At 33.5% G+C, this 25,310-nt stretch overlaps 1 protein-coding gene across 1 annotated transcript in view; it reads right to left on the minus strand.

Annotated features, from left to right (window-relative positions):
• MTCL1 (microtubule crosslinking factor 1) overlaps positions 1-24,703 on the minus strand; it is a 159,191-nt gene extending 134,488 nt beyond the window's left edge. The window contains 2 exon segments of the mRNA XM_074275191.1: positions 4,830-5,054; positions 24,274-24,703. Coding sequence (XP_074131292.1) covers positions 4,830-5,054; positions 24,274-24,471 — 423 coding nt within the window. The 5' untranslated portion in view covers positions 24,472-24,703.
• Positions 24,704-25,310: the final 607 nt, after the last annotated feature.

The raw sequence follows: 25,310 nt of genomic DNA on the forward strand, positions 1-25,310 counted from the left end.
AGTCATCATGCAATTAAACTGTAAATCTAGTCAAGATGGATCAGGAATTTTTAAATTTCTTTTGTATCATAACTTGTGTCCCACCCCCTCTTTGGTCAATCTGATAAAAATTATGGATCCACCTTTATAATAATATTTTCAAATGCAAAAAATAAAATATATAAGATTACAAAGGAAGTCAATTATACTGAAGTAGTTTTAAATATATTTTTTAAAGTTCATGGGCTTCAGGTTAAGAATCTCTGCTCTAAATTTAAAGATATTTTTCTGTAGTCCAGTTTTATATTAGATCACACATACAAATGTTTTTTCTAGATCTTATCTGCCTTACATTTTTAGAAGTAAAAGGGGTTATTTTAGTAAAAAAATTAATTTTAAATTTATATTAGTTAATTAATTTTAGATTTTTTTCCTCAGGCAAAATATAATGAAATATATTTCCCTTCTTTCTGTTAAAAAAATGGGATCTATAATGAAATGTATACTCTCCCAGCCTGGGGAGGGTTGGGGAGAGACAGGGAGGTCTCACTACCACCTCTTTCAATATATCTTTCATGATTCCTTCAGTAAATACTTGCCCTCTCTTCTAATCATTATGTATGTATATAGATGTGTATGTCTATCTTGTATACTATACTCTGCATATTTTTTTATCATCTATCAATTTATATTCTTATCAATTTTATCATTTTAAACTTAAAATTAAAATAGGAAAAGGAAAATAAACACTGCAATGTGCACAGCAGAACATGAGAGGATTCAAAATATAATGCAATAAATTTTCATTTCAAAAAATTCTATATAGTAAATACCACACATTATGTTCAGTGCTAGCCAACTTTGCTTCCTTATAGGTTTCTTTGGTTCTCTGTTATGCAGTTTATTCTTCTTTCCCCCCTTGTCCCTGCCCACAGAAGATTACAATTTAGTGCAGATATATACATATACATAATATCTATAATTGTACAAATATATACACACATATATTTTCATGCATCGATGTAGCATCATATTTTTCTGAAGGTTATTTTTTATCTTATTTAAATATCAATCCACTCTCCTTCTTCCTCTATCCCAACAAGGGAAGCTCCTTTTATATTGTATCTTCAGTGTATCTTAAGTTCTTTATACCCATTGATAGAATTTTTTGTTATAAGGGAGGGACCAATATGAAGGAATATTTAGATATTTAGAGACAGATATGGCAGTTAAGAAAAGGTATTAATAAAACAAAACAAATCATTTAGGCCTTGTAGGAAATCCTAAGTCCTCTTGAGGAGAAAAAAATAGATGCATAAATGTATTTACTATACGTACACATAAAAATATCCAGAGATATGTATATATAATTCATTAGGAATTCAAATGGAAAATACAGCTAAAATATACACATATATGTGTGTGTGTGTGTGTGTGTGTGTGTGTGTGTGTGTGTGTATAAGGTGATAAGATATTTATTTTTAAAAGTGGTTGAATATGCTTCATCATCCAACAGGGAGTAAGGAAGAATCTATTTTTCTATCAGAGATGGCAGAAATATCACTACAGAAATACCAATCTCTATTACATTATATCTAATGGTATTTTGATTGCTGGTGTTTTATCACTTTTAATAGAATTGAAAAAAAACTTTTCCTATTCTCATAATGAAAGGCTAAAATGGCATTTCTCAGAAGTGCTCATCTTTAAGAGAGGAAGTGTGATGTATAATTAATCTTTAGATAAATGACTTGCTATGTAGCTCCCTAGAAAGTCTCTAAAGTCCAGGAGAGAGAGAAAAAAGGAAAATTTCTATAATTCTATCATTTCATTCCCATTTTTACTCTTGTCCCCCAGAAAGACATGGGCAAATTAATTATGCTCTGATTTCCTATTCTGTGACATGGTGACCCTAAGACTCCCTCTCATGTTATGGAAATGTCAGGTTATAGCACCATCTGGAAATAAAAAAAATGACCCAAAAATGTTAAATAGCTATGGGCATCTTTAACAAGTGACCCAAGAAACTGAACTCCTCTTTAAAATATTCCAAAATTATTCTATGTGTATTTCATAGCAGATGTTCATTCATTCAACAGCTATTATGTTAAAAGCATTGCCTAGCACCATAGCAAATACAACTAAGAATATGACAATGCCTATGTCCTTGTGGAGTTTATGGCAAGATAAAATATGGACGAATAAGTAAATGTCTGAGTTAAACAGAATTACAAAGCTAGTTCAAAGGAAGGAGGAAATTATTCTTTTCTTAGGGCTTTGAAAGAGGTGTGGGTCAGAGATCAAAAATAGCTTCATAGACAAAGTAAACATTGAAATGAATTTTGAAAGATAAGTAAGAAAAACACAGGTAGTGCTAGAAAGAAAGAATATCTTAGGTGGGGAGGGCAGAGTGAAGAAAAAGCATAGAGATATGTTTGGAGAATAATTAGGAATTTTATTTATTAGCAAGGTAGGGTATGTGAAGAAGAGTATCAATAGATAAGGCTATGTAGGAAGTTTTAAAAGTGTTTTCATCCTATTTGGGATCATTTGAGGTTTATTTATTCTAATGATTCTTTTTTCAAAATTTTATTTTATTTTTAATTTTTAGAATAAAACAAGTATTTCCATAAAATATTATATTAGAAAAAGATGATTGAACATGAAACAGCAAATCTTCTATTTATAACTTCTATTTCTTTAATTATTTTTCTTTTGTAGGCATTTGATTTATTTATTTAATATTTTCCCTAGTTACATTAAAAACATTTTTTAACATCTGTTTTTGAGATTTTTGAGTTCTAGGATCTCTCCCTTATCCCCACTCCCAATTAAGAAACCACATTCAAGTTACACAAAACATTTCCATAAAAGTCATATTCTGAAGAAAAAAAAACATAAATCTCCCATCCTAATGAAAAAAAAACCTCAAGAAGAATAAAGTGAGAAAGAAAGATGGAGGGGGATAAAGAGAGGGAAGGAGGGAAGGAGGGAGAGAGAAAGAGGGAATGGTTCAATCTGTATTTAAACACAAATTAATTCCTTCTCTGGGTATGGATAGGATTTTTCATCATAAGTCCTTCAGAGTAGTCATTGTACTGCTGAGAAAAGCAAATTATTTATAGCTGCTCATCCCAGAATATTGCTATTACTTTGTATATAGTACATTTCACTTTGCTTGAGTTCATGGAGGACTTTCCAGGTTTTTTTTTTCTGAGAGCATCCTGCTCATCACTTCTCATAGAGTAATAATATTCCATCACAAATGCATAATGTACTTTATTGAACCATTCCCAAATTAATAGGCATCCTCTCAATTTTCAATTTTTTGTCCTAAGAAGCAAGCTACTATAAATATTTTTGTACATATAGGAAAATTTTCTTTTTAAAAATCTCTTTTGCTATTCATGCCTAGTAGAGGTATTGTTAGATCAAAGAATATGCATGAATTTATTATAGCCCTTTGGGTACAGACTATCTTTTGATAATTTATCAAGTGGGGAATAGTTCTTATTTTTTAAGTAAAAGTTTGACTCAATTCTCTCTATATTTGAGAAATAAGGCCTTATTAGAGAAACTTGCTTAAAAATTCTTTTACAATTATTGTTGCTAACTGTATTTCATCCAATTTATTCTCTTTCTCCTTTCACCTTGTCCCTCCTCAACAAAGCTTTGCTACTGACCACTCACTCTTCCAATATGGTCTCTCTTTTATTACCCTTCCCTTTCCCATATCCCATTTCCCTCCTATTTTCCTGCAGGATAAGACAGATTTCCATACCCATATTGAGTATGTATGTTTTTTCCCCTTTGAGCCAATTCTAATGAGAGTAAGGTGTACCCACTTCCTTTCTCATCCTTCTCTTCCCCTCCTCTGTAAAAGTTTTTTCTTGCCTCTTTTTTATGGTTGATAATTTACATCATTCCACTTCCCCTTTTCTCTTTCTCCCAATACATTCCTCTCTCATCCCTTAATTTCATAATTTTTATTCCTTTTAAATATACAACAAAATTATGTAAATTTCTTTCTTTTTTTAATCTTCCCTACTCTAGAAATGGCCACTATTAGACACAAATATGTATATATTCCATCTATCTATCCTTATAGACACACAAATACACATAGTATATAAAATTATTCTATACTTCTCTGTATGCAGCTTCTTTCTTCATGTGTCCTTTATAGTTAATTTGAGTATTTATAATAAAATTTACTCTAATGATTCTTAATATTCTTGTGTCACAGATCCCTTTTCCAGGCTAATGAAACCAATAGAACTCTTTTCAGTATAACATTTTTAAATGAATAAAATAAGGTGCATAAGGATATAAAAGAATAATTATATTGAAATACAGTTAATCACAAGATTAATTTTTAAAAATTAAAATGATAAATTTTAAAAAGTTGAGCAGATCATTAGATCTCTGATCAAGAAGTTACACTAATTTTACATTGTACATTTGTCTTGATCAATAATGTGACTGTTCTTAAGCTTTGCTAAGAGAGAGTCTAACATAGCCAACAATATATTGAGACAGATCTCTGAAAAAAGCAGGCTACAATCACCAATATATGAAAATGCTTTGTAAACTATAAAGAACTTGCTAAAGTTATCTCCCATCGTTGATAATATCACCATCCTTATATTTCAAAATCTTATAAACAACATACTTCCACAGCTTAGTGTCCAAATATAATCTTTCCAAAAACATAGTTATCACATAAGACACAAATCTGAGAATTACTTTGTTTTTTTATTTGTTTTTTAATTTCCAGAACCAAAATTCTATCCACAGTAAAAAAGCATCTTTTGTCAGGAAGGCATGCTTGAGTTCCATTGATCACCTACCTTTAAATCTTGCTCCAGACTTCTGATAAGTTCTCCATCTACCTGACCAGTCTGAGCAACTTTCAGGCTTTTCTGTTCAGCTTTCCTAAGACGGTACTGCAGGATACGGCAGTTTTTATTAGCACGGTCCAGTTCTCGTCTGAGTTCCTGCAGTTGGTAAACATCTTCTTCTAAATAGCTGTCCCGCATCTCTTCCATTTCTGCACGAAGTTCATCCAATTCATCCTGTATAAATCCAAACCAAGCAAATTTAAAGCTTGCTCTATCCAAAACAAAACAAACAAAGCAAAAAACCCATCCAGTCTTTACAGGCCCACAAGAATTAACTTAGAATGTACAAAGCTATCTATATTGATGGCTCTGTTATAAGAGAGTCTCTGAAATTTGCCATCCAAAGTGATGTCCTTAAAAGCTTTGGTCTAGCTTTATAATCCTAGACATTAAAAATAGATATTTATTACAAGTGCCAGCCTCTGGGACAAATTTCCATAGCAATTCTTTTCTTCCATAAACACAGTTGAAATGAAAGTTCTTTGGTCTGCAACCTTAATTTAACTCTTTGTTACTTTAAAACTACAATATAAATTTAAATATATGTAAATTAAAGCCCACAACATATATCTCAGTTTTCACACAAAAGTCCAACAATTCCACATCAGAAACATTTTGATCATTAAGATTTTTTTGGTAATGTATTGTTTATCCCACATAGAATGTGAACTCGTGGGAGGGTTTATTTCACTTCTTATCTTTACTTTCTATCTTAACTCTTTAATATAGATACATTTTTGGAAAAGATTTATTCTTTCCCCCTTCCACATTAACCACATTGTAGGGGGTGGAAAAGCAAGAAAAATAAAGTGAAAGAAAAGAAGCTTCAGTCTGCACTCAGTTAATCAGTTCTCTCTCTGGAGGTGGATAACATTTTAAATCATGAGTCCTTTGGAAAAGCTGTGAATCATTGTGTTGATCAGAAAAATTAAGTATTTCATAGATGATCATTATTGCTATATTGCTATTACTATATACAATGTTCTCCTGCCTCTGTTCACTTTTCTTTGTATCAGTTCATATAAATCTTCCCAGGATTTTCTAAAACCATCTTGCTCATCATTTCTTTTTTTTTAAATTTTATTTTTTATTAATTTTTATAATTATAACATTTTCTTTGACAGTACATATGCATAGGTAAAAATTTTTTACATATGCATATCATTTAAAAACAATTTTCACAAAATTGAATTAGTCTTTTTTTTTAATTCATTTTTCCAAATTATCCCCCCTCCTCCCTTCACTCCCTCCCCCCGATGACAGGTAATCCCATACATTTTACATGTGTTACAATATAACCTAGATACAATATATGTATGTAAATACCATTTTCTTGTTGCACATTAATTATTAGCTTCCGAAGGTATAAGTAACCTGGGTAGATAGACAGTAGTGCTAACAATTTAAATTCAATTCCCAGTGTTCCTTCTCTGGGTGTAGTTATTTCTGTCCATCATTGATCAACTGGAAGTGAGTTGGATCTTCTTTATGTTGAAGATTTCCACTTCCATCAGAATACATCCTCACACAGTATTGTTGTTGAAGTGTACAGTGATCTTCTGGTTCTGCTCATTTCACTCAGCATCAGTTGATGTAAGTCTCTCCAAGGCTCTCTGTATTCCTCCTGCTGGTCATTTCTTACAGAGCAATAATATTCCATAACCTTCATATACCATAATTTACCCAACCATTCTCCAATTGATGGACATCCATTCAACTTCCAGTTTCTAGCTACAACAAAAAGAGCTGCCACAAACATTTTGGCACATACCTGTCCCTTTCTGCTCTTTAGTATATCTTTGGGATATAATCCCAATAACATCAATGCTGGGTCAAAGGGTATGCACAGTTTGATAACTTTTTGGGCATAGTTCCAAATTGCTCTCCAGAATGGTTGGATTCTTTCACAACTCTACCAACAATGTATCAGTGTCCCAGTTTTCCCACATCCCCTCCAACATTCATCATTATTTGTTCCTGTCATCTTAGCCAATCTGACAGGTGTGTAGTGGTATCTCAGAGTGGTCTTAATTTGCATTTCTCTGATCAGTAGTGATTTGGAACACTCTTTCATATGAGTGGATATAGTTTCAACTTCATCATCTGAGAATTGTCTGTTCATATCCCTTGACCATTTATCAATTGGAGAATGGTTTGGTTTTCTATAAATTAGGGTCAGTTCTCTATATATTTTGGAAATGAGACCTTTGTCAGAACCTTTACTTTTAAAAATATTTTCCCAATTTGTTACTTCCCTTCTAATCTTGTTTGCATTAGTATTGTTTGTCCAGAAACTTTTTAGTTTGATGTAATCAAAATCTTCTATTTTGTGATCAATAATGATCTCTAGTTCTCCTCTGGTCATAAATTCCTTCCTCCTCCACAGGTCTGAGAGGTAGACTATTCTCTGTTCCTCTAATCTATTTATGATCTCATTCTTTATGCCTAAATCATGGACCCATTTTGATCTTATCTTGGTATATGGTGTTAAGTGTGGATCCATATCTAATTTCTGCCATACTAATTTCCAGTTTTCCCAACAGTTTTTTTCCAAATAATGAATTTTTGTCCCTAATGTTGGTATCTTTGGGTTTGTCAAAGATTAGATTGCTATAGATGTACCCTTTTTTGTCCTTTGTATCTAATCTGTTCCACTGATCTACCGTTCTATTTCTTAGCCAGTACCAAATGGTTTTGGTGACTGCTGCTATATCATATAGCTTTAGATCAGGTACACTTAGACCACCTTCCTCTGACTTTTTTTTCATTAGTTCCCTTGCAATTCTCGACCTTTTATTCTTCCATATGAATTTTGTTGTTATTTTTTCTAGGTCATTAAAATAGTTTCTTGGGAGTCTGATTGGTATAGCACTAAATAAATAGATTAGTTTGGGGAGTATTGTCATCTTCATTATATTCACTCGGCCTATCCAAGAGCACTGAATGTCTTTCCAATTATTTAAATCTGACTTTATTTTTTTGGCAAGTGTTTTGTAATTTTTCTCATATAATTCATGACTATTCTTTGGTAGATGGATTCCCAAATACTTTCTACTCTCAACATTTGTTTGGAATGGAATTTCTCTTTGTATCTCTTGCTGTTGTGTTTTGTTGGTGATATATAAAAATGCTGAGGATTTATGTGGATTTATTTTGTATCCTGCCACTTTGCTAAAACTCTGAATTATTTCTAATAGCTTTTTAGCAGAGTCTTTGGGGTTCTCTAAGTATACCATCATGTCATCTGCAAAGAGTGATAGTTTGATTTCCTCTTTTCCTACTCTAATTCCTTGAATCTCTTTCTCGGCTCTTATTGCCGAGGCTAGCATTTCTAGTACTATATTGAATAGTAATGGTGATAGTGGGCAACCTTGTTTCACTCCTGATCTTACTAGGAAAGGTTGCAGTTTATTTCTATTGCATATTATGCTTACTGACGGTCTTAAATATATGCTCCTGATTATTCTAAGGAATAATCCATTTATTCCTATACTTTCAAGAGTTTTTAGTAGGAATGGATGTTGGATTTTGTCAAATGCTTTTTCTGCATCTATTGAGATGATCATATGGTTCTTATTAATTTGATTATTAATATGGTCAATTATACTAATAGTTTTCCTAATATTAAACCAGCCCTGCATTCCTGGTATGAATCCTACTTGATCATAGTGTATTATCCTGGGGATGATTTTCTGAAGTCTTTTTGCTAATATCTTATTTAAGATTTTAGCATCAATATTCATTAAGGAAATTGGTCTATAATTTTCTTTCTCAGTTTTCGATCGACCTGGTTTAGGTATCAGTACCATGTCTGTGTCATAAAAGGAGTTTGGTAGGACTCCTTCATCCCCTATTTTTTCAAATAGTTTATATAGCACTGGGGCTAATTGTTCTTTAAATGTTTAGTAGAATTCACATGTAAATCCATCTGGTCCAGGGGATTTTTTCCTGGGGAGTTGATTAATAGCTTGTTCTATTTCTTTTTCTGAAATGGGACTATTTAAGCAATTTATTTCCTCCTCTGTTAATCTAGGAAGCCTATATTTTTGGAGGAAGTCATCCATTTCACTTAAGATATCAAATTTATTGGCATAAAGTTGGGCAAAGTAACTCCTTATTATTTCTCTAATTTCTTCTTCAGTGGTGGAAAGATCCCCCTTTTCATTTGTAAGACTAACAATTTGATTTTCCTCTTTCTTTTTTCTGATCAGATTTACCAAAGGTTTATCTATTTTATTGGCTTTTTCATAAAACCAACTCTTGGTTTTATTTATTAATTCAATAGTTTTTTTTACTTTCAATATTATTGATTTCTCCTTTTAATTTTTGTATTTCAAGTTTAATTTTTGGTTGGGGGTTTTTAATTTGATCTTTTTCTAGCCTTTTAAGTTGCAAGCCCAATTGCTCATCATTTCTTATAGAACAATACTATTCTATCACAATCACATATCACAGCTTGTTCATTTATTCTCCACTTGATTGCATCCCTCAGTTTCCAATTCTTTGCTGTAACAAAAAAAAGCAGCTAAAACATTTTTATACATATGATTCATTTTCCCTTTTCTTTGAGCTCTTAATTTTACAGAGTATAGTGTTAATACTAGATTTAAAAGGTATGCACAGTTTTGTAGTTCTTTAGATATTGTTCCAAATTGTTCTCCAAAATGATTAAGCTAATTCATTGATCTACCAACAGTGAATTAGTATACCTAATTTTTTTTGCAAGTAATATTTCAAATACAATAATTAATAATGGATATCTTTGCTTCATCTTATTGGATCTTATTGGAAAACTTTCTAGCTCATTTTCATGATAAATAATGCTTGTTCTTGATTTTAGCTAGATACCTCTTATATAATTTTAAGATAAGTTCCATTTATTCCTATGTTTTCCTAGTATTTTAATAGGAACAAGTGTTGTATTTCATGAAAGTATTTTTCTATATCTATGATTACATGATTTTTGTTCACTTTTCTATTGATAGAGTCCATTACACTTTTGGTTTTTCTAATATTGAACTAGTCCTGCTTCCTGGTATAAATCCCACATGGTCATAGTATATGAACTTTGTGATATATTGCTGTAATCACCTTGTTAGTATTTTATTTACCATCATTTCATTATTATTAAATAGGGAAATTGATCTGTAATTTTCTTTAACAATATTTGTGTCATAGAAGAAATTTGACAGGACTCTTTCTTTACTTATTTTTAAAGATAACTTAGATAGTATTGAAATTAATTATTATTTAAATGTTTGGTAGAATTCACTCCTCAATCTAGCTGATTCTGAGTATTTTTTCCAGGAAGTTCATTTATGACTAGTTCAATTTATTTTTATAAAATAAGGTTATTTAAGTATTCTATTTCTTTTTCTATAAAATCTAGATAATTTATATCTTTTAATTTAGATTGTCAGCTTTATTGACATATAGTTGGGCAAAATAGGTGGTGTATTCATCTTTTTCATATTTGACACTGATTATTTGGTTTTCTTCTTTAAATCAAGTTAATGGTTTATTATTGTTGTTTTTTTTAAGTAATCAGCTCCTACTTTTATTTGTTAGTTCAATGTTTGTTTGTTTTTTTAACTTTCAATTTTATTTATTCAGGGTTTCTACTTTGGTGTTTAATTGGAAATTTTTAATTTGTTCTTTTTCTAGCTTTTTAGTTCTATGCCCAAATTATTGATTTATTCTTTCTTTCTTTTACTGCTACATGCATTTAAAGATAAAAATTCCCCTAAGTCCTGTTTGAGCTGTATCTCACAAATTTTGTATGTTATCTCATTATTGTTATTCTCTTTTATAAAATTATTAATTGGTTCTATGATTTTTTTTCTTTTACTCATTCTTTAGAATTAGTTTATTTAGGGGCAGCTAGGTGGCGCAGTGGGTAGAGCACCAGGCTTGAATTCAGGAGGACCCGAGTTCAAATGTGATCTCAGACACTTAATACTTCCTAGTTGTGTGACCCTGGGCAAGTCACTTAACCCTAGCCTCAGGAAAAAATTAATTTCCAATTAATTTTTAATCTATGCTTCCATGGTCCTTTATTAAAATGTAATTTTATTGCATTATTCTTTGAAAGGGGTGTATTAAATATGCCTGCTTTTTTGCATTTTTGGTGGGTTTTTATGGTCTAATGCATGGTCAGGTTTTGTGAAGGATCCCCATTCAATATCTAACAGCCTATATGTTTAACTTTTCTAAGATTTGATTCAACTCCTTTATTTTATGATTAGATTTATTTAGAACTGAGAGGGGAAAAGTTGAGTTCATGCGGTTCATTTGACCCATGCTTCATCATGTAGTCATTTTCTTTATAGAAAACATTTCCAAAGTGGTAGCTTTCTTCTTTTGCATGTTCAAATTATTGAATGATCAACCTAATTGACCATTATTTTAAATGGGTTCTAATTGCAAAACAACAATAACACAACAATAACAACAACCCAATCAATTAAAGAGATGTTTTCTGAAAGCTTTACCACTTCCTAAACATCTAAAAGAATAAAATTGTTCATTCATTTCACAATTCTTTCTGGAGTTTATATAGCGATGAACAATAACTTCCTAGAAAACATCAATGTAATAATTAATGAATAACCAGTTTATATGGTGTCTACTATATGCCAGACATTGTGCTAAATGTTTTATTCTTTGCTAAGTACTACAATGTTTACTACAGGCAAGTAAACCTGAAAGAGGAAAATGAGTTAATCTTCCATGGCAGTGACTATTGCTCTTTTGTCAAAATCATGGTGTAGAAAGCCCTGGCTTGATTGATAAAAGTGCCCACCTTGCTCTTTGTGAACTAAATATTTCAAGTTTTCATCTGAAAAAGCTTAAATGTCTCACATAAACTATTCCAAGTTTTTCTATAATTTTAGAATTTTTGTTGCTGTCTGTATTTTTGTAATAATACAGAAGAGAATTAATGGGAGCATTTCAGTAGAATAAGAAAATAGTTTTTGAGTGACAATATCCAGTAGTATTTTGAGTTCTTTAAAAAAAACCATTTCTTATAAAGCATAATAACACTTGTGTTACTAACCTTCTAGTAAAAACACTTTTAAACCTGAGAGACCTGTATCCCAACAAATCTCACTAACCTTGCACTTTATGGGTTACAATGACTTTACAATAGTATAGTAAGAAACACAATCCTAATCTCCACTATACAGGTGAGAAAATGAGTCTCAGAGATTTGTTCACAGTCACATAATGCTAGTAATTTAACAGCCTCAACATTTCAACTCAGGTCTTCTGATTTCATGTGCTACGACCTTTCCACTATATCATACTTATTAAATGTGAATTTTTACTTCATATTTCTGAACTTCCTCAAATAGACTCAAAGATTATTATTTTTATTTTTTTCATTTCATAAAATTTGAAATTAACTAATTAATTATTCAAGACAACATGTCAGTTTACTGCAGTTCACTCCTAAAAATTATTCTGATTATATTTTCCAACTACTTGCATGTGTGCAGTTATTCCCTTCTATAGAAAAAACCTTCTTCAGAGCAGGGACTGTTCTCATTTGTATCTTTGTGTCCTTCATAGCACAGTGCCTGGTACATAGTAGATACTTAATAGAATATATTGGTTGATCCAAATATTCACTGAAGCAGTGAAAGAATAAATTTAGGACTCTAGTATCATTTCTTGACCCCACTACTGAATAATTTTCCATTTGCCTTGTTTTTAGGAAAATGTTTTTCTAAAAACATTATGCCTGTGGATGTATACTATATATGTATTTGTACAAAATGTGTGTGTATACTATATGTGTATAAAATAAATCATATCTACAACATATATTATGTATATATATATATGTGTGTGTGTGTGTGTGTGTGTGTGTGTGTGTGTGTGTGTGTGTGTGTATTACTATACTTGGGGTAATAGTGTTTGAATGATGGGCAGAAATTATCTCCAAGACTTTGACTATTTCAAAAGAGCATATTGGAGAAACAGAAAATAATTTCTGTGACTTGCCTCAAAATAGAGTTTTAATGAAAAAGTGTGTGAAAATAAGAATTTAATGAAGAAGTGTGGGAGGATGATCACTGACTGCTCATGCTAAAGGCTGCTGCCTTTACTTTCTGTTATTCTTTTGTCTTTTTTCTAATTAATCAAAACAAGGAAGCTCCAGCCTCTGAAAAAAATCTCAAAGCTGTACAGAACCTTAAATGGCACCTGATCCAACAAAATATAATTATCATTGCTATCACCATCATCATAATAACAATAATAATATCTAAATATTATATAGCACTGTAAGATTTAGGAAACACTTTACATGTTAAATTCATCTGATCTTCAAAACAAACCTTGGTAAATATGTGCTATTATTGTTCCCATTTTACAGATAATAGAGGTTAAGTCATTTGCTGGGATTCCATTTCCTCTATAAGTGAACAGAGAATTTTTGCTTCTAGGACTCTAGGAACCACTACCTCTTGAGGCAGTTTGTCCCACTTTCAGATACTGTAATTGGAGATTCACCTTACATTAAGGCTAAATATGCTCTTTTACTAAGACCACCAGCTATACTGTAGATCCAAATGAGAGTCATAATTTTTCTCCTTTGTGGCAGTCAATACAGTTCAAATACTTGATATCTATTAGGGTATAGGATCATATTTTAGAATCAGAAGGAATCCTAGTGATTACTACTAGCATTTATAATTTCTTCTATAACTTGTCTAAATGATTTTCAGTTAAAAGTTTATTTTATAACTGTTTGGACATGTATACATATATTGTATTTAACTTATACTTTAACATATGTAACATATATTGGTCAACCTGCCATCTGGAGGAGGGGGGGTAGGGGGAAGGAGGAGAAAAATTGGAACAAAAGGCTTGGCAATTGTCAGTGCTGTAAAATTACCCATGCATATATCTGGTAAATAAAAAGCTATAATAAAAAAATAAATTAATTAAATTTTTTTAAGTTTATTTTAAACTGATGAGGGAATTGAATCCAAACCCTTCCTCTATTTTCCATATGAACAACTGAGACCCCAGAAAGTAAAATTATTTTAATACAGAAAAAATGGGGTACAAGTGCTAAGTAGCAGAGTTAAAATTCAAACACAGCTCCTCAAAATCCAAATCCAGTGTTCTTTCTACTCCATGACAATGCCTCCCTAATGCCCCACTAAGTTTTCTCCAGGCTAAACATTCAGTTTGTTCAACTAGTCCTTGTATAATCTGGGCTCCAATTCCCTTATTACCCTGACAACCCCAATTTGTCCATGGATCCAGAATTACACATAATAGTCTTTGGACTATATGGTCTGATCAGGACAATGTATGATATCTCCTTGTTCTGAAAATAATGATTCTATTAATAAAAACTAACATTGCATTAGCTCTTTTTTTTTTTTTTTTTTTTTTTTTGGTTCATGCTGAGCCATGTTTGGCTCATTTTGAACTTGCAATCCACAAAATACTCCCAGGTTTTATATACATAAATTCATAACCAGACATCATCCTATAATATGTGCAGTTAATGAAAAAAGTTAATTTGTAGGATGAAATGGTAGAAAGCTAGCATAGAAATTATCAGGTGCTCTCTATGGATGCTGAGAAGAAATTCAGGAATAAGCCAAAAGATGAGATTTTGCCAAAAGGCTGAGTAGCTCTTTCTCCTCAAATTTCTACTTGAAATAAATCTCAGTAAAGACATAATCTTCAATGATAGTAAACAAAAACTATGTAGATCTCTTCAAAGAGAGGCAATGGTCAGTGTGCAGAAAAAGACTTTTTTTTTTTTGGACATGGCCAATGCAGGAATTTGTTTTATCTGATTATGTATATTTATAACAATAGTTTTGTTTTTCTTTATTTTTTCTCAATTGGGATGGGGAGAAGTGAAAGGAAAAGAATACAAAATTAATTTAATTTAAAAATAAAAAGTATATATAGAAAACATAAATCAACACTTAGAATATGTGTGTATAGTGTATATATGTGTGTATGTGTGTGTGTTTGTGTATATGTATGTGTAAAGGGACTGAAATCATCAAATACCTGAGATTATGTGCTGCTCAAAAAATGTCTTAAAATGCTGATTTTGTCAAAATAAATGAGGAGTGAATTCCCTTTTATTAGTCAGATGGTCAACCCAGATTGACATGAAACTAACTTAGCAGATTGAAGCAGTGATCTACATACACACACTTCCAAAAGATAATGGTTCAATCTATTATTCCTCCACTTAAATTACAAAGAGTATTTGAGGTACTAAAAGGGAGAAAGAGAGATCCCTGCAGTGTCAAATCTTACTCTTATTACGGGTCTTTTTTTAGAAATAGAATAAAAATAATGATTTCTTATATTTTTAAATTCCATCATCAGCTTAAAATAAACTATTACGAAAGATCACTTTGAAAGGTTATATAAGAAATTATAAATACTAGTCATGACAATAGTATGAAAGTCATGACCAACAACACTTTTTAATATTATAATGATAATTTTAAAAAATTTTAAGATGCTAATGTTACAACAATGTCCTAATAATATGTCCCAGTGTAGAACTATTAAAAGTCTCATCTGCAACTTAATTAAGCTGAATATAAAGTTGTGTCTATGAAACAATTTTGAGACTGTAAAAAAATGCAGAAATTACTAAGGAAAACCTAAACAATATTCAATTCTCTAGATATTAAATTATCAGTATCATTTCTATCAAGTTCAGAGATGCTATCTATTCCCTAGTTGAAAGGCTAATCTGATTTTAAAAGAATAATTTTTTTTCCCAACAAAAGAAATCTTCTAATCATGTAAGTGTTGAACTGTCAAACTATCTTTCCCTTCCTACACTACAAATTAAATCTTATTATGGATCTCAAACTAAAATATGTATTGTGTATTAGAGAAAATTTTGAATGATAATGTATGTGTTTTTAATATTTATGGAAATCTATAATTAGGTAATTATCCTTTTTTAAATTTTAAGCAAAAAATAAATCCCTGTTTTTTCTTGTACCTATATTTTTTTGTTTTTGTTCAAATTTTTGCCTTCATTACACAACTTTAAATCAATTTTTTTTCTATTTCAATAAACTTTCTTTAAATAGACACATCTAGACAGTGGGAATAGTCATCTGGCTAGTGTTACAATAACGCATTCTACTGGGAGCTTCAGACAGAAACTATTGTCTCTGGTAATATACAAATAATCCACTTCATTTCCCCCTGGACAATGGAAGTGTTTGGAGCAGAGTCACAGCTGTGGCTAACAAGGCCTATGGACCTGCTACCATTGTTTACCAAACTGATATTTCATTCCGACAGCTGATGGACTCAGTGAGTTTCCACTGATCAACATGATTTTGTCTCCTCAGATTATTATATCTATTCTTTCCTATGACTAATACAGATTAGGTTTGAAAAGGGGACCTGTCAGAAAAGAATCAGGAGTAACTTCTGTTTTGCAGAATGAAAAGGGGAGAGAAAAGTCAGTGAATTAAAAGGAGAAAGAGGGTTATTTTTTAAAATACCACATCATATAGGCACTGCTCAGGCTTCCTTGGCAGTGTTCTAAAGTACGTGGAGCTTTTCAACTTTTGTCAGGACAACTGCAGTTGTAATCATTAATGGTCTAAAGACCCTTCCCAGTCACTGCCATGCCCCCTTTTGCTAAAACAGCCTAGAAACATTTAGTTTAAAGACTACCATAAGAAAACAGAAACTGTGAAGTAGGTCCAAGGACATCTAGTGTTTCAGTAGTAGGGAAAAAACAGGCAGAAGTAAGAAAAAAGATCATCAGCCCACTGCAGTCTTTTTCTCCTGGTTGTAGTGATTTGTTTTGATAATGATTTTCATAAAGGAATCAAAAAGACCTTAAAAGGAAATTTCTCACTTTAAAAGTTTAATCTGAGACACTCCTAGCAGTCATAAGAGTTCAAAAAGCATTTAAAATGACTAAATTCAACTAAAGGAAAGCCACATTCCAAATAACTATGAAATATATAGATATATAGATTCAATTACAAAGTACTTCTTACAGGAATAAAGAACAACTTAACATAATTAAAGAGATTTCCACTGCTCATGGATAGGTCAAGCCAATATAAAAAAGGTGACAATATCACCAAAGTTCTTTTACACTTTTAATGTTCTACCAATCAAATTACCAAGGGGATACTTTATAGAACTTGGTAAAATAATAAAATTAATTTGGAAAAACAAATTATCTAGAACATCAAGGGGAAAGATGAAAAGAGGAATGAAAGGAGAATAGCACTCTCAGAACTCAAACTATTTTATAAAACTGTAGTCATCATTTTTAAACATAGAGTAGTGGAACAGACTATATAAGGTAGAAACAGAAGCAATGGAACTCAATAAACCAGTGTTTGATAAACTAAAAAAAAACATGAATTACCTAGGAAAACACCTCTTAAATTTGATCAGAACTGCTGAGGAAACTGGAAGAAGTCAATCTGGCAGAAATTAGACTTAGACCAACACCTTGAACCATATTCCACAATATATTGTAAATGGATACATAACCTTAATATTCTATTATCATACTATTAAAAATTAGAATAGAAGTATATCATATACCATTCATAGCCATGTGTAGGGGCTGTATTCTTTTTTAAAATTTCTAATAATAGCTTTTTATTTTCAAAATACATTCAAACCTTCACAACATTTATCCATGCAAAACTTGTGTTCCAGATTTTTCTCCCTCCCTCCCTTCACCCATGTCTCCTAGATAGCAAGTAATCCAATATAGTTTAAACATGTGCACTTCTTTTAGACATATTTCCACATTATCATGTTGCACAAGAAAAATCAGATCGAGAGGGAAAAAAACAAAAACAAAAACAAAAAACAACAAAAAAGGTGAAAATACTATGTTGTGATCCACATTCAGTCCCCATTGTTCTCTTTCTGGATTCAGATGGCTCTCTCCAATACACATCTATTTAAATTGGCCTGAATCACCTCATTATTGAAAAGAGCCAAGCCCATCACATTTCATCACCAATAATCTTGTTGTTGCTGTGTACAATGATCTTTTAGTTCTGCTCATTTCACTCAGCATCAGTTCATGTAGGTCTCTCCAGGCCTCTCTAAAATCATTCTGCTCGTCATTTCTTATAGAACAATAATATTCCACAACATTCATATGTCATAACTTATTCAGCTATTCCCCAAGTGATGGATATCTACTCAATTTCTAGTTCCCTGCCTCTACAAAAAAGTCTGCTACAAACATTTTTGCACATGTGGGTTCTTTTCTATTTTTATGATCTCTTTGGGATACAGACACAATAGAGACACTGCTGGATCAAAGAGAATGCACAGTTTGATAGTCCTTTGGAAATAGTTCCAAATTGCTCTCCAGAATAGTTGACTCAGTTCACAACTTCACCAACAATGTATCAGTGTCCCAGTTTTCTTGCATCCCCCACAATATTCACCATTATCTTTTCCTGTCATTTTAGCCAATCTGAGAGGTATATAATAGGGCCTCAGAATTGTCTTGATTTGCATTTCTAGGAGCTGTGTTCTTAACCAACAAAAGATAGAGGCAATTACAAAAAATAAAAAAGAGAACTTTGACCTCATGAAACTGGAAGCTTCTACACAGATAAAACTAATGCATCTAGGGTAAGAAGGGAAGTGTTTAAGAGTGGGAAAGAAATCTTGATAGATTTCTCACACACACACACACACACACACACACACACACACACACACACACACATAGTCATTCTCCAATAGATAACTGGTTAAAAGATATGAAAAAAGTTCTTAGAAGAATTGCAAAGCACTCACAACTACATAGAAGAAATCACCAATAAAAAAGTGTAAGTTAAAACAACACTGAGGTTCCATTTCATACCCTGCAAATTGGAAAAGATGACAAAAAGTAGCAATAGTCAATAATGGAGGAGTTATGGAATGATAGTCACATGAATACATTGTTGATGGACCTGTGAAATGGTACAACTATTTTGAAAAGTAATTTGGAATTATGCAAATAAAATGATTAAAATGTGAATTCTCTTTGATCTAAAGACTATTACTGAGCTTATAAATCAAAGAAATCATCAATAAAAAGATAGTCCCCACATACACCAAAATATTTTTTATCATTTAAAAAATTTTTATTATAGCTTTTTTATTTACAAGATAAATGCATGGGTAATTTTTCAGCATTTATCCTTGCAAAACCTCCTGCTCCAACTTTTCCCCTTCTTCCCCCCATCCCCTCCCCTAGATGGCAGGTAGATCAATACATGTTAAATATGTCAAAGTATATGTTAAATATAATATGTGTATACATATCCATACAGTTCAAAATATTTATTTTTTAAAAAATATTTTATATTATTTTAGGTTATATGTGTATTTTCATTTTTAACATATTTCCATGAATCATGTTGGGGAAGAAAAAAAACATGAGAAAGAAAAAGGAAAACAAAAGGAAAAAAAAGTGAAAATAGTATGATTCAATCTACTTTCAGTCTCCATAGTTCTCTCTTGGATCATTTAATTATTGAGAAGAGCTAAGTCTATCAGAATAGATCTTTATATAATCTTACTGCTACTATATACAATATTTTCCTGGTTCTGTTCACTTCATCCAACATCAGGTTATGTAAGTCTTTCCATGCTTTTCTGAAATCAGCCTATTCATTATTTCTTATAGAGCAATCATATTCCATTACATTCATATACCATAATTTATACAACCATTCTCCAATTGATGGCATCCATTTATTTTCCAATTCTTTATCACCACAAAAAGAGTTGTTAGAAACATTTTTGCAGTGTGGGTGCTCCTCCCTCTTGTATATTCTCTTTGGAATTCAGATCCAGTTGATACTACTGGATCAGTTCACAACTCCACAAACAATGCATTAGTGTCCCAGTTTTCCCACATCCCTCCCAACATTTATCAAGATCTTTCCCCATCATTTTAGCTAATCTGATAGGTATGATGTGGTACCTCAGTGTTGTTTTAATTTTAATTTAATTTTAATAGTAATTTAGAACATTTTTTCCTTGACTTTAATTAATTAATTAATTGATCTTATTTACTTACAGTCTCTTCATATCCTCTGACCATTTGTCAGTTGAGGAATTATTTATATTCTTATAAATTTGACTCAGTTCTCTCTATATATTTAGAAATGGGGCCTTTATCAGAAACACTTGCACCAAAAATTAAAATGGCACTTTTTCTGCAGCAAAAAATGAGAATCAATGTAGATGCCCATTGAATGGCTGAACAAATTATGGTACGTGACCATAGTGGAATAAGACTATACTATAGAAATTATGTATGTAATGAATACAGAAAAGCATAGAAAGATCTGCATGAACTAATAGAGAATGAAGAAAATAGAGACAAGGAAACAATATATACAGTAATTACAATGTAAATAAAAAGACCATTCACACACCAAAGAAATCAAATGAATGTAACCAATTATAAAAACCCAGAATGGCTCAAATAAAAAGATATGAAGGAATTTCCTTCAAGGAGATGGGAGATCCACCATCCTAGCTAAAACAAATATACCCTAGATAAACCAGTGTCAATCCCTAGCAAGAACAAAACAATTAACAAAACAAAAATCTCCAACACACTTGAAGGATATAAAAACTGTTAAAGGGCATTCTTTGAAAGAGTTGTTGGTAGGAACACATGGTGAAGTACCACTGGCAGCTTTTCTTAGACATGCTCACAAACACAAAGTGTTTAAGCCACCATGAAAAACAGATGAGAAAGTAAAGCACTAGTTAGCATGTTAATAGACAAAATAAGCACTAAACCTCCCTGAGCCTTATTTGGTTGTGAGGATCAAATAAGATATTATTTGTAAAGTACTTAGCATAGTGCCTAAGTAGACACTACATAAATATTAGCTATTATTATTATTATTATCAAAGGACATAGCTTTTGATAAGCTTTCCTCCCCTAAGTTAGAAACATAGGATTTCTTTTCTTGGATCAAGAACAATCCAACTCAGAAAAAGTTCAAGGATTTAGTGTTAACAGCATATTTGTCACTTTAAAATTAGAGTTGGCTGAATTTTTTTAATAATTGTCTTGTATTTAGATTTATTAACCCAGTAAAACTTCTTGTTGTGGACTTGATTTTGTTCTTCTACTTGATGAGTTTATATTCATTTCAGCTGTCCACTGTGACAGTTTCATAGAAATGATGACAGCAGGATCTACCACAAAAAATAAGGCAATTCCTTTATAGGCTCTTAGTTTTTCCTGGATATTTAGGCCTAAAATTTCTAGACAAAAACAAAAACAATTGACCAAGAGACTAAAGTCACAGAATCCTAGCAGGTAAAAACTAGAAGGTATATGAGAGATTATCTAGCCCAGCCACTCCCTAATCTCCTCATAGATGGGGAAATTATGGCCCATTGACTCACCCAAGATCACACAGCTAGTTCATGGGAGATAGGTTTTTATCTTGGTATAAAATAATGTGTTAACATACAAATACTATATGTGAACTAGTCTATCAAAGGACAACACCATAGGGTATGTGAAAAAAATGATAGTTTTCTATATAGGAGACAATGTGGCATGGCAAAAAATATTGGACTTGGTGAAAGTACTAACCAACCTTTAGAAATTTTCCAAAAGCCCTATCTTTTACCTAGATTTAGGGGTTTTCCTCATTTGAATTAACAAAAAAAGTCTAACTAAAATACATTATATATTATTCTTCTTATTTCACAACCAAATCTTTCAGATTGCCAACCCCTACATCTTCCTTTCTTTTCAGAGGAGATGATGGGAACTGGGTCATATGGATGGTCATGGCCGATTCTGGAACATACCCTAAAGAATACATCATTTTTAACAAATTAACCATTCCCTCTGGGATCTGGCCTGCCATTTGCACACATGCCTAAAGCATCCCTTAAAAGCTAGTCAACCAGAAAGAAAACAAAAGCCCCTAAGAAAAGTTGGTATTGGGAATAGTTCAAGTATCTTTTAAAATCATTGTGTTCCCAAAAGAATGCTATTAGTACTTGTCCCTGGACAAGACCAAACATCCTAGAAATGGATGATTACATGACATTCATGAAGGAGCCAACTATACCAAAAGTTACCAGAGAAAGGCTAAAATAAGACATAAAAATAAATACCCAATAATGAATCCTGAAATAATGACAAATTGATTGCCTTTTAAATCCAAGAGTATTTTTTTTTAAAGAAAATGGGTTTTCTCATATTTATGTATTTTGGGGCTCAACAATTCTGAGAATATTTTAAAAGGAAGAAAATTCAGTATTTATATTAGGCTGATTTGTAATATTTTTGTTGATTTTGTTGGTTGCCTTTTAAACTTGACTGTGACCAACACAAAGAAGCATTTTTAAAATTAATCATTTAATTTCCCTTTTTTTAACACCTCTCCTCCTAAGTTCTGAGCCTCACTTTGCATATTACTATTTTTCCTCATTAATATTAATGAAGATTATTATTATTTAACTTAGTTGGTTAAAGCACCTGCTAAAAGATCCAGAAGTGTAGATTTAGTACATGTATGGACAAGTTAATTAATAGACTAGGGACTTGGAAGGGACAGTAGAGATCCCTTTAGTTTGAGACCTGAGGTCCTGAGAGATTATATGATTTATTTATGGTCACAAATCCAGTTTATTGAAGAATTAAGTCAAAAATCCAGATTTTCTGATTTCCAATTTTGTGGTCTTTCAGTTCATCATGATTCCACTCTCTTTTTGTTTATTCTGAAACATTCTCTCCAACTACTGCCACTACCAAATAAATTGCCTTAAGAATGTATGACACTATTTATAAGAAAGACAGCTCCAAAGAGTGTGGATGAATCAGTGCAAGGGAATCACTGCGACTAAGAGAAAAAAAAATAGTTGAATGTCCCACTAGATGGGGGTTGGGCGATCATTTTTTGATTGGGAAGATCATATATTAAGATCATAATATTTATTTCTTCTATTGGCAATAAATTCAATACCTATAGTAATTGACAAAAACATTAATAAAATCTTTATTTCCTCTTTTCCATCTTTTTGTTGTCTAAATAGCATCCAGACACACTGGTTATGTGCCATGCTATCAATGACTATTATTTAGATAGTCTTTTTTTGCATACCAGGCCCTAACAGCTTCCTAGAAAAACCAGAGATACAAACTATGAACCATTATACAGAGTAACTGTGGGACTATTGTTATGCAGTTCCTATTTTCAGACAATACAGGGGGAAAATTAAAGATACAGCAGCTGAGGGCAGATGGAAGTGGCTATTCCCTGGAAAGTGAAGTGTTTGTGTATTACAGAAAACAGAAGCTGCTCTTGGCAGATAAAAGGAAAAACATAACTTTGAGGTTCTTCTGATAGCAAAATCCAACTGTTTCAATTCACGTTATACTTGAGGCTTCCAGGCTTCCTTACACAGTTTTTCTAGTTAAAACGCCACCATTGATACCTTTTATTGAATCCCATCCTTTCAATCTGGTTATTTTTGTTTCGGATCAGAGCACATCCTTTATTGATGGCAAATTTTGCAGCTTAGTGGATAAAGTGCTATCCTAGTTGATTAAAAAGATCTGGATTCAAGTCTCTCCATTGACACATATTACTTAACCCCTCAGTGATCTAGGCAACTCTCCAAGAGTGTAGATGGCAAAGAAAGTGCAGCCCTGCATTGGAGAAAGGGAGTTTCTCACTTGCAAGCTCTCCATACCAATACAATCATATATACAATTCACATCTGTATTGAAGCCTGATCCTGGATCTGCAAGTCTTCTCTTCATGAAAGTGCTAAGCCCTACAAGTGGTCTTATCTCTAATCCACAATTATTTTCAGGACTATAAACATATATTTTCCCCGCTAGAAGTGGAACACAAATTTCCTTTCTTCTTCTTGTTTTTTTTTTTTTTTTTTTTTTAAAGCCAAATGAAAATGAAGGTCTGCAGTGATTTTGCTGCTCTTTAATTTATGGGAAAATGCTAATACAACCGCTCAGAGTGTGAAGATGCATTAACGTGAAGGAGCAGGCCAGGATCGAGAGAAACTAAAAGGTTTCTAGAACCTGCCAATTGCAATTCCATCCACCCACCCCCAAGTTCCCACCACTCCCTTCTTCCAGAGTTTTCTGCCCAAGTTAAGTATTGGATGTGTAGGGGCGGGAAAAGAAAGGAGAAGAGGGGAGGGAAAGGAGACTCAACAGAGCCTTTTAAATCGAGTGGTGGTGGCTAGTCCGCCCTCCCGCATCCAGCAGCGCAGGCCGGGAGGGAGGAGCCCCAAGGGGCAAGGATGTGATCAACAAGCTCCCTGGTCCCCATCTATCTACAGACTTAGCCTTGTCCCCCTCCGCCCCTCTCACCTTGAGATAATCGTTTTCTGATCGCAGTTCTTCCATCTCCCGCAGCAGCTCCTCCTCCTCCTCCGCTAGCACCAGCTGCTGCAGCTCACATGGGCTGGGTGCCTGGTTGGTACCGCCGCTGCCCGGTCTCCCTTTTCCGTCTTCTCCAGGGCCTCCCCTCCCGGAGGTCGATTTCGGCTGGGTTCGCCCCCCCAGCATCCTCCCCCACTCCAGTCCCCAGCAGTCCAGGGGGGGATCACTGAAGGACTGGCCCTGCCGGCCCCGCTCCCAGGGGAGGCACAAGAAGGATAGTGAGGTCCAAGGGGCTCGGGGCTGCAAGGAGGTCCCGCTTTCCCACTGGGATTCGGGGTGGGGGCTCCTCGGGGCTCCCGATCGCTGGAGCCGGTGCCCGACTCGGCATCGCTGCTGGCTGTCGGGATCAGGCGTTGTTCGTCAGACAAGGGCTCAGAGGGACAATCTGACAGGTCCGAGCTACTGTCCGTGTGGCTGATGCGGGAGCCCAGAGTCAGGGAACCAGAGAAGTTGGGGACTTGGGCAGTGGGGGGCCGAACGGTTTGGGCTGGTCAAGGAGCAGACAACTGGAGCCGAGGCGGGAGCCGGAGTCTGAACTGCCGTTGTCCTTTGGGGCCCGGAACCTTTCTTTCCTTTACGGCCTTCTAGCAGAAGTGGTCCCCTGTTCCCCACCTGTAAGTGGCGACTGAGACTGCGGCTGTTGCTTTACTGCCTTAGAGGGCTGTTCTCCAGTCGGTGCCCGCCTGCCTTCTTGTTGCAAGGCGAGGACTTAGCATTGCCCCCTTGCTTGCTCCCGGCTCCCACCCCCTTGTCCTTAGCTCCCAGTTGGCCACCCCCACTGCGTCGGGAGAGGCGGCTCTGGGTGGCCAGAAGCCTCCGGGGACGGCGGCGCCTGCGATGGACTAGGATGCGCTTTGCCCGAGAGGCTCGGGGATTTGGGGGCTGACTGCGCGGCCGCCGGAGGTCTAGAGGTTGAAGAAGAGGCGGCAGGGGCTGGACCCGGAGCCCGAGAATGAAGGTCCTTC

Source organism: Sminthopsis crassicaudata, chromosome 1 (genome assembly GCF_048593235.1).
Source record: "Sminthopsis crassicaudata isolate SCR6 chromosome 1, ASM4859323v1, whole genome shotgun sequence".
NCBI classification, from domain to species: domain Eukaryota; kingdom Metazoa; phylum Chordata; class Mammalia; order Dasyuromorphia; family Dasyuridae; genus Sminthopsis; species Sminthopsis crassicaudata.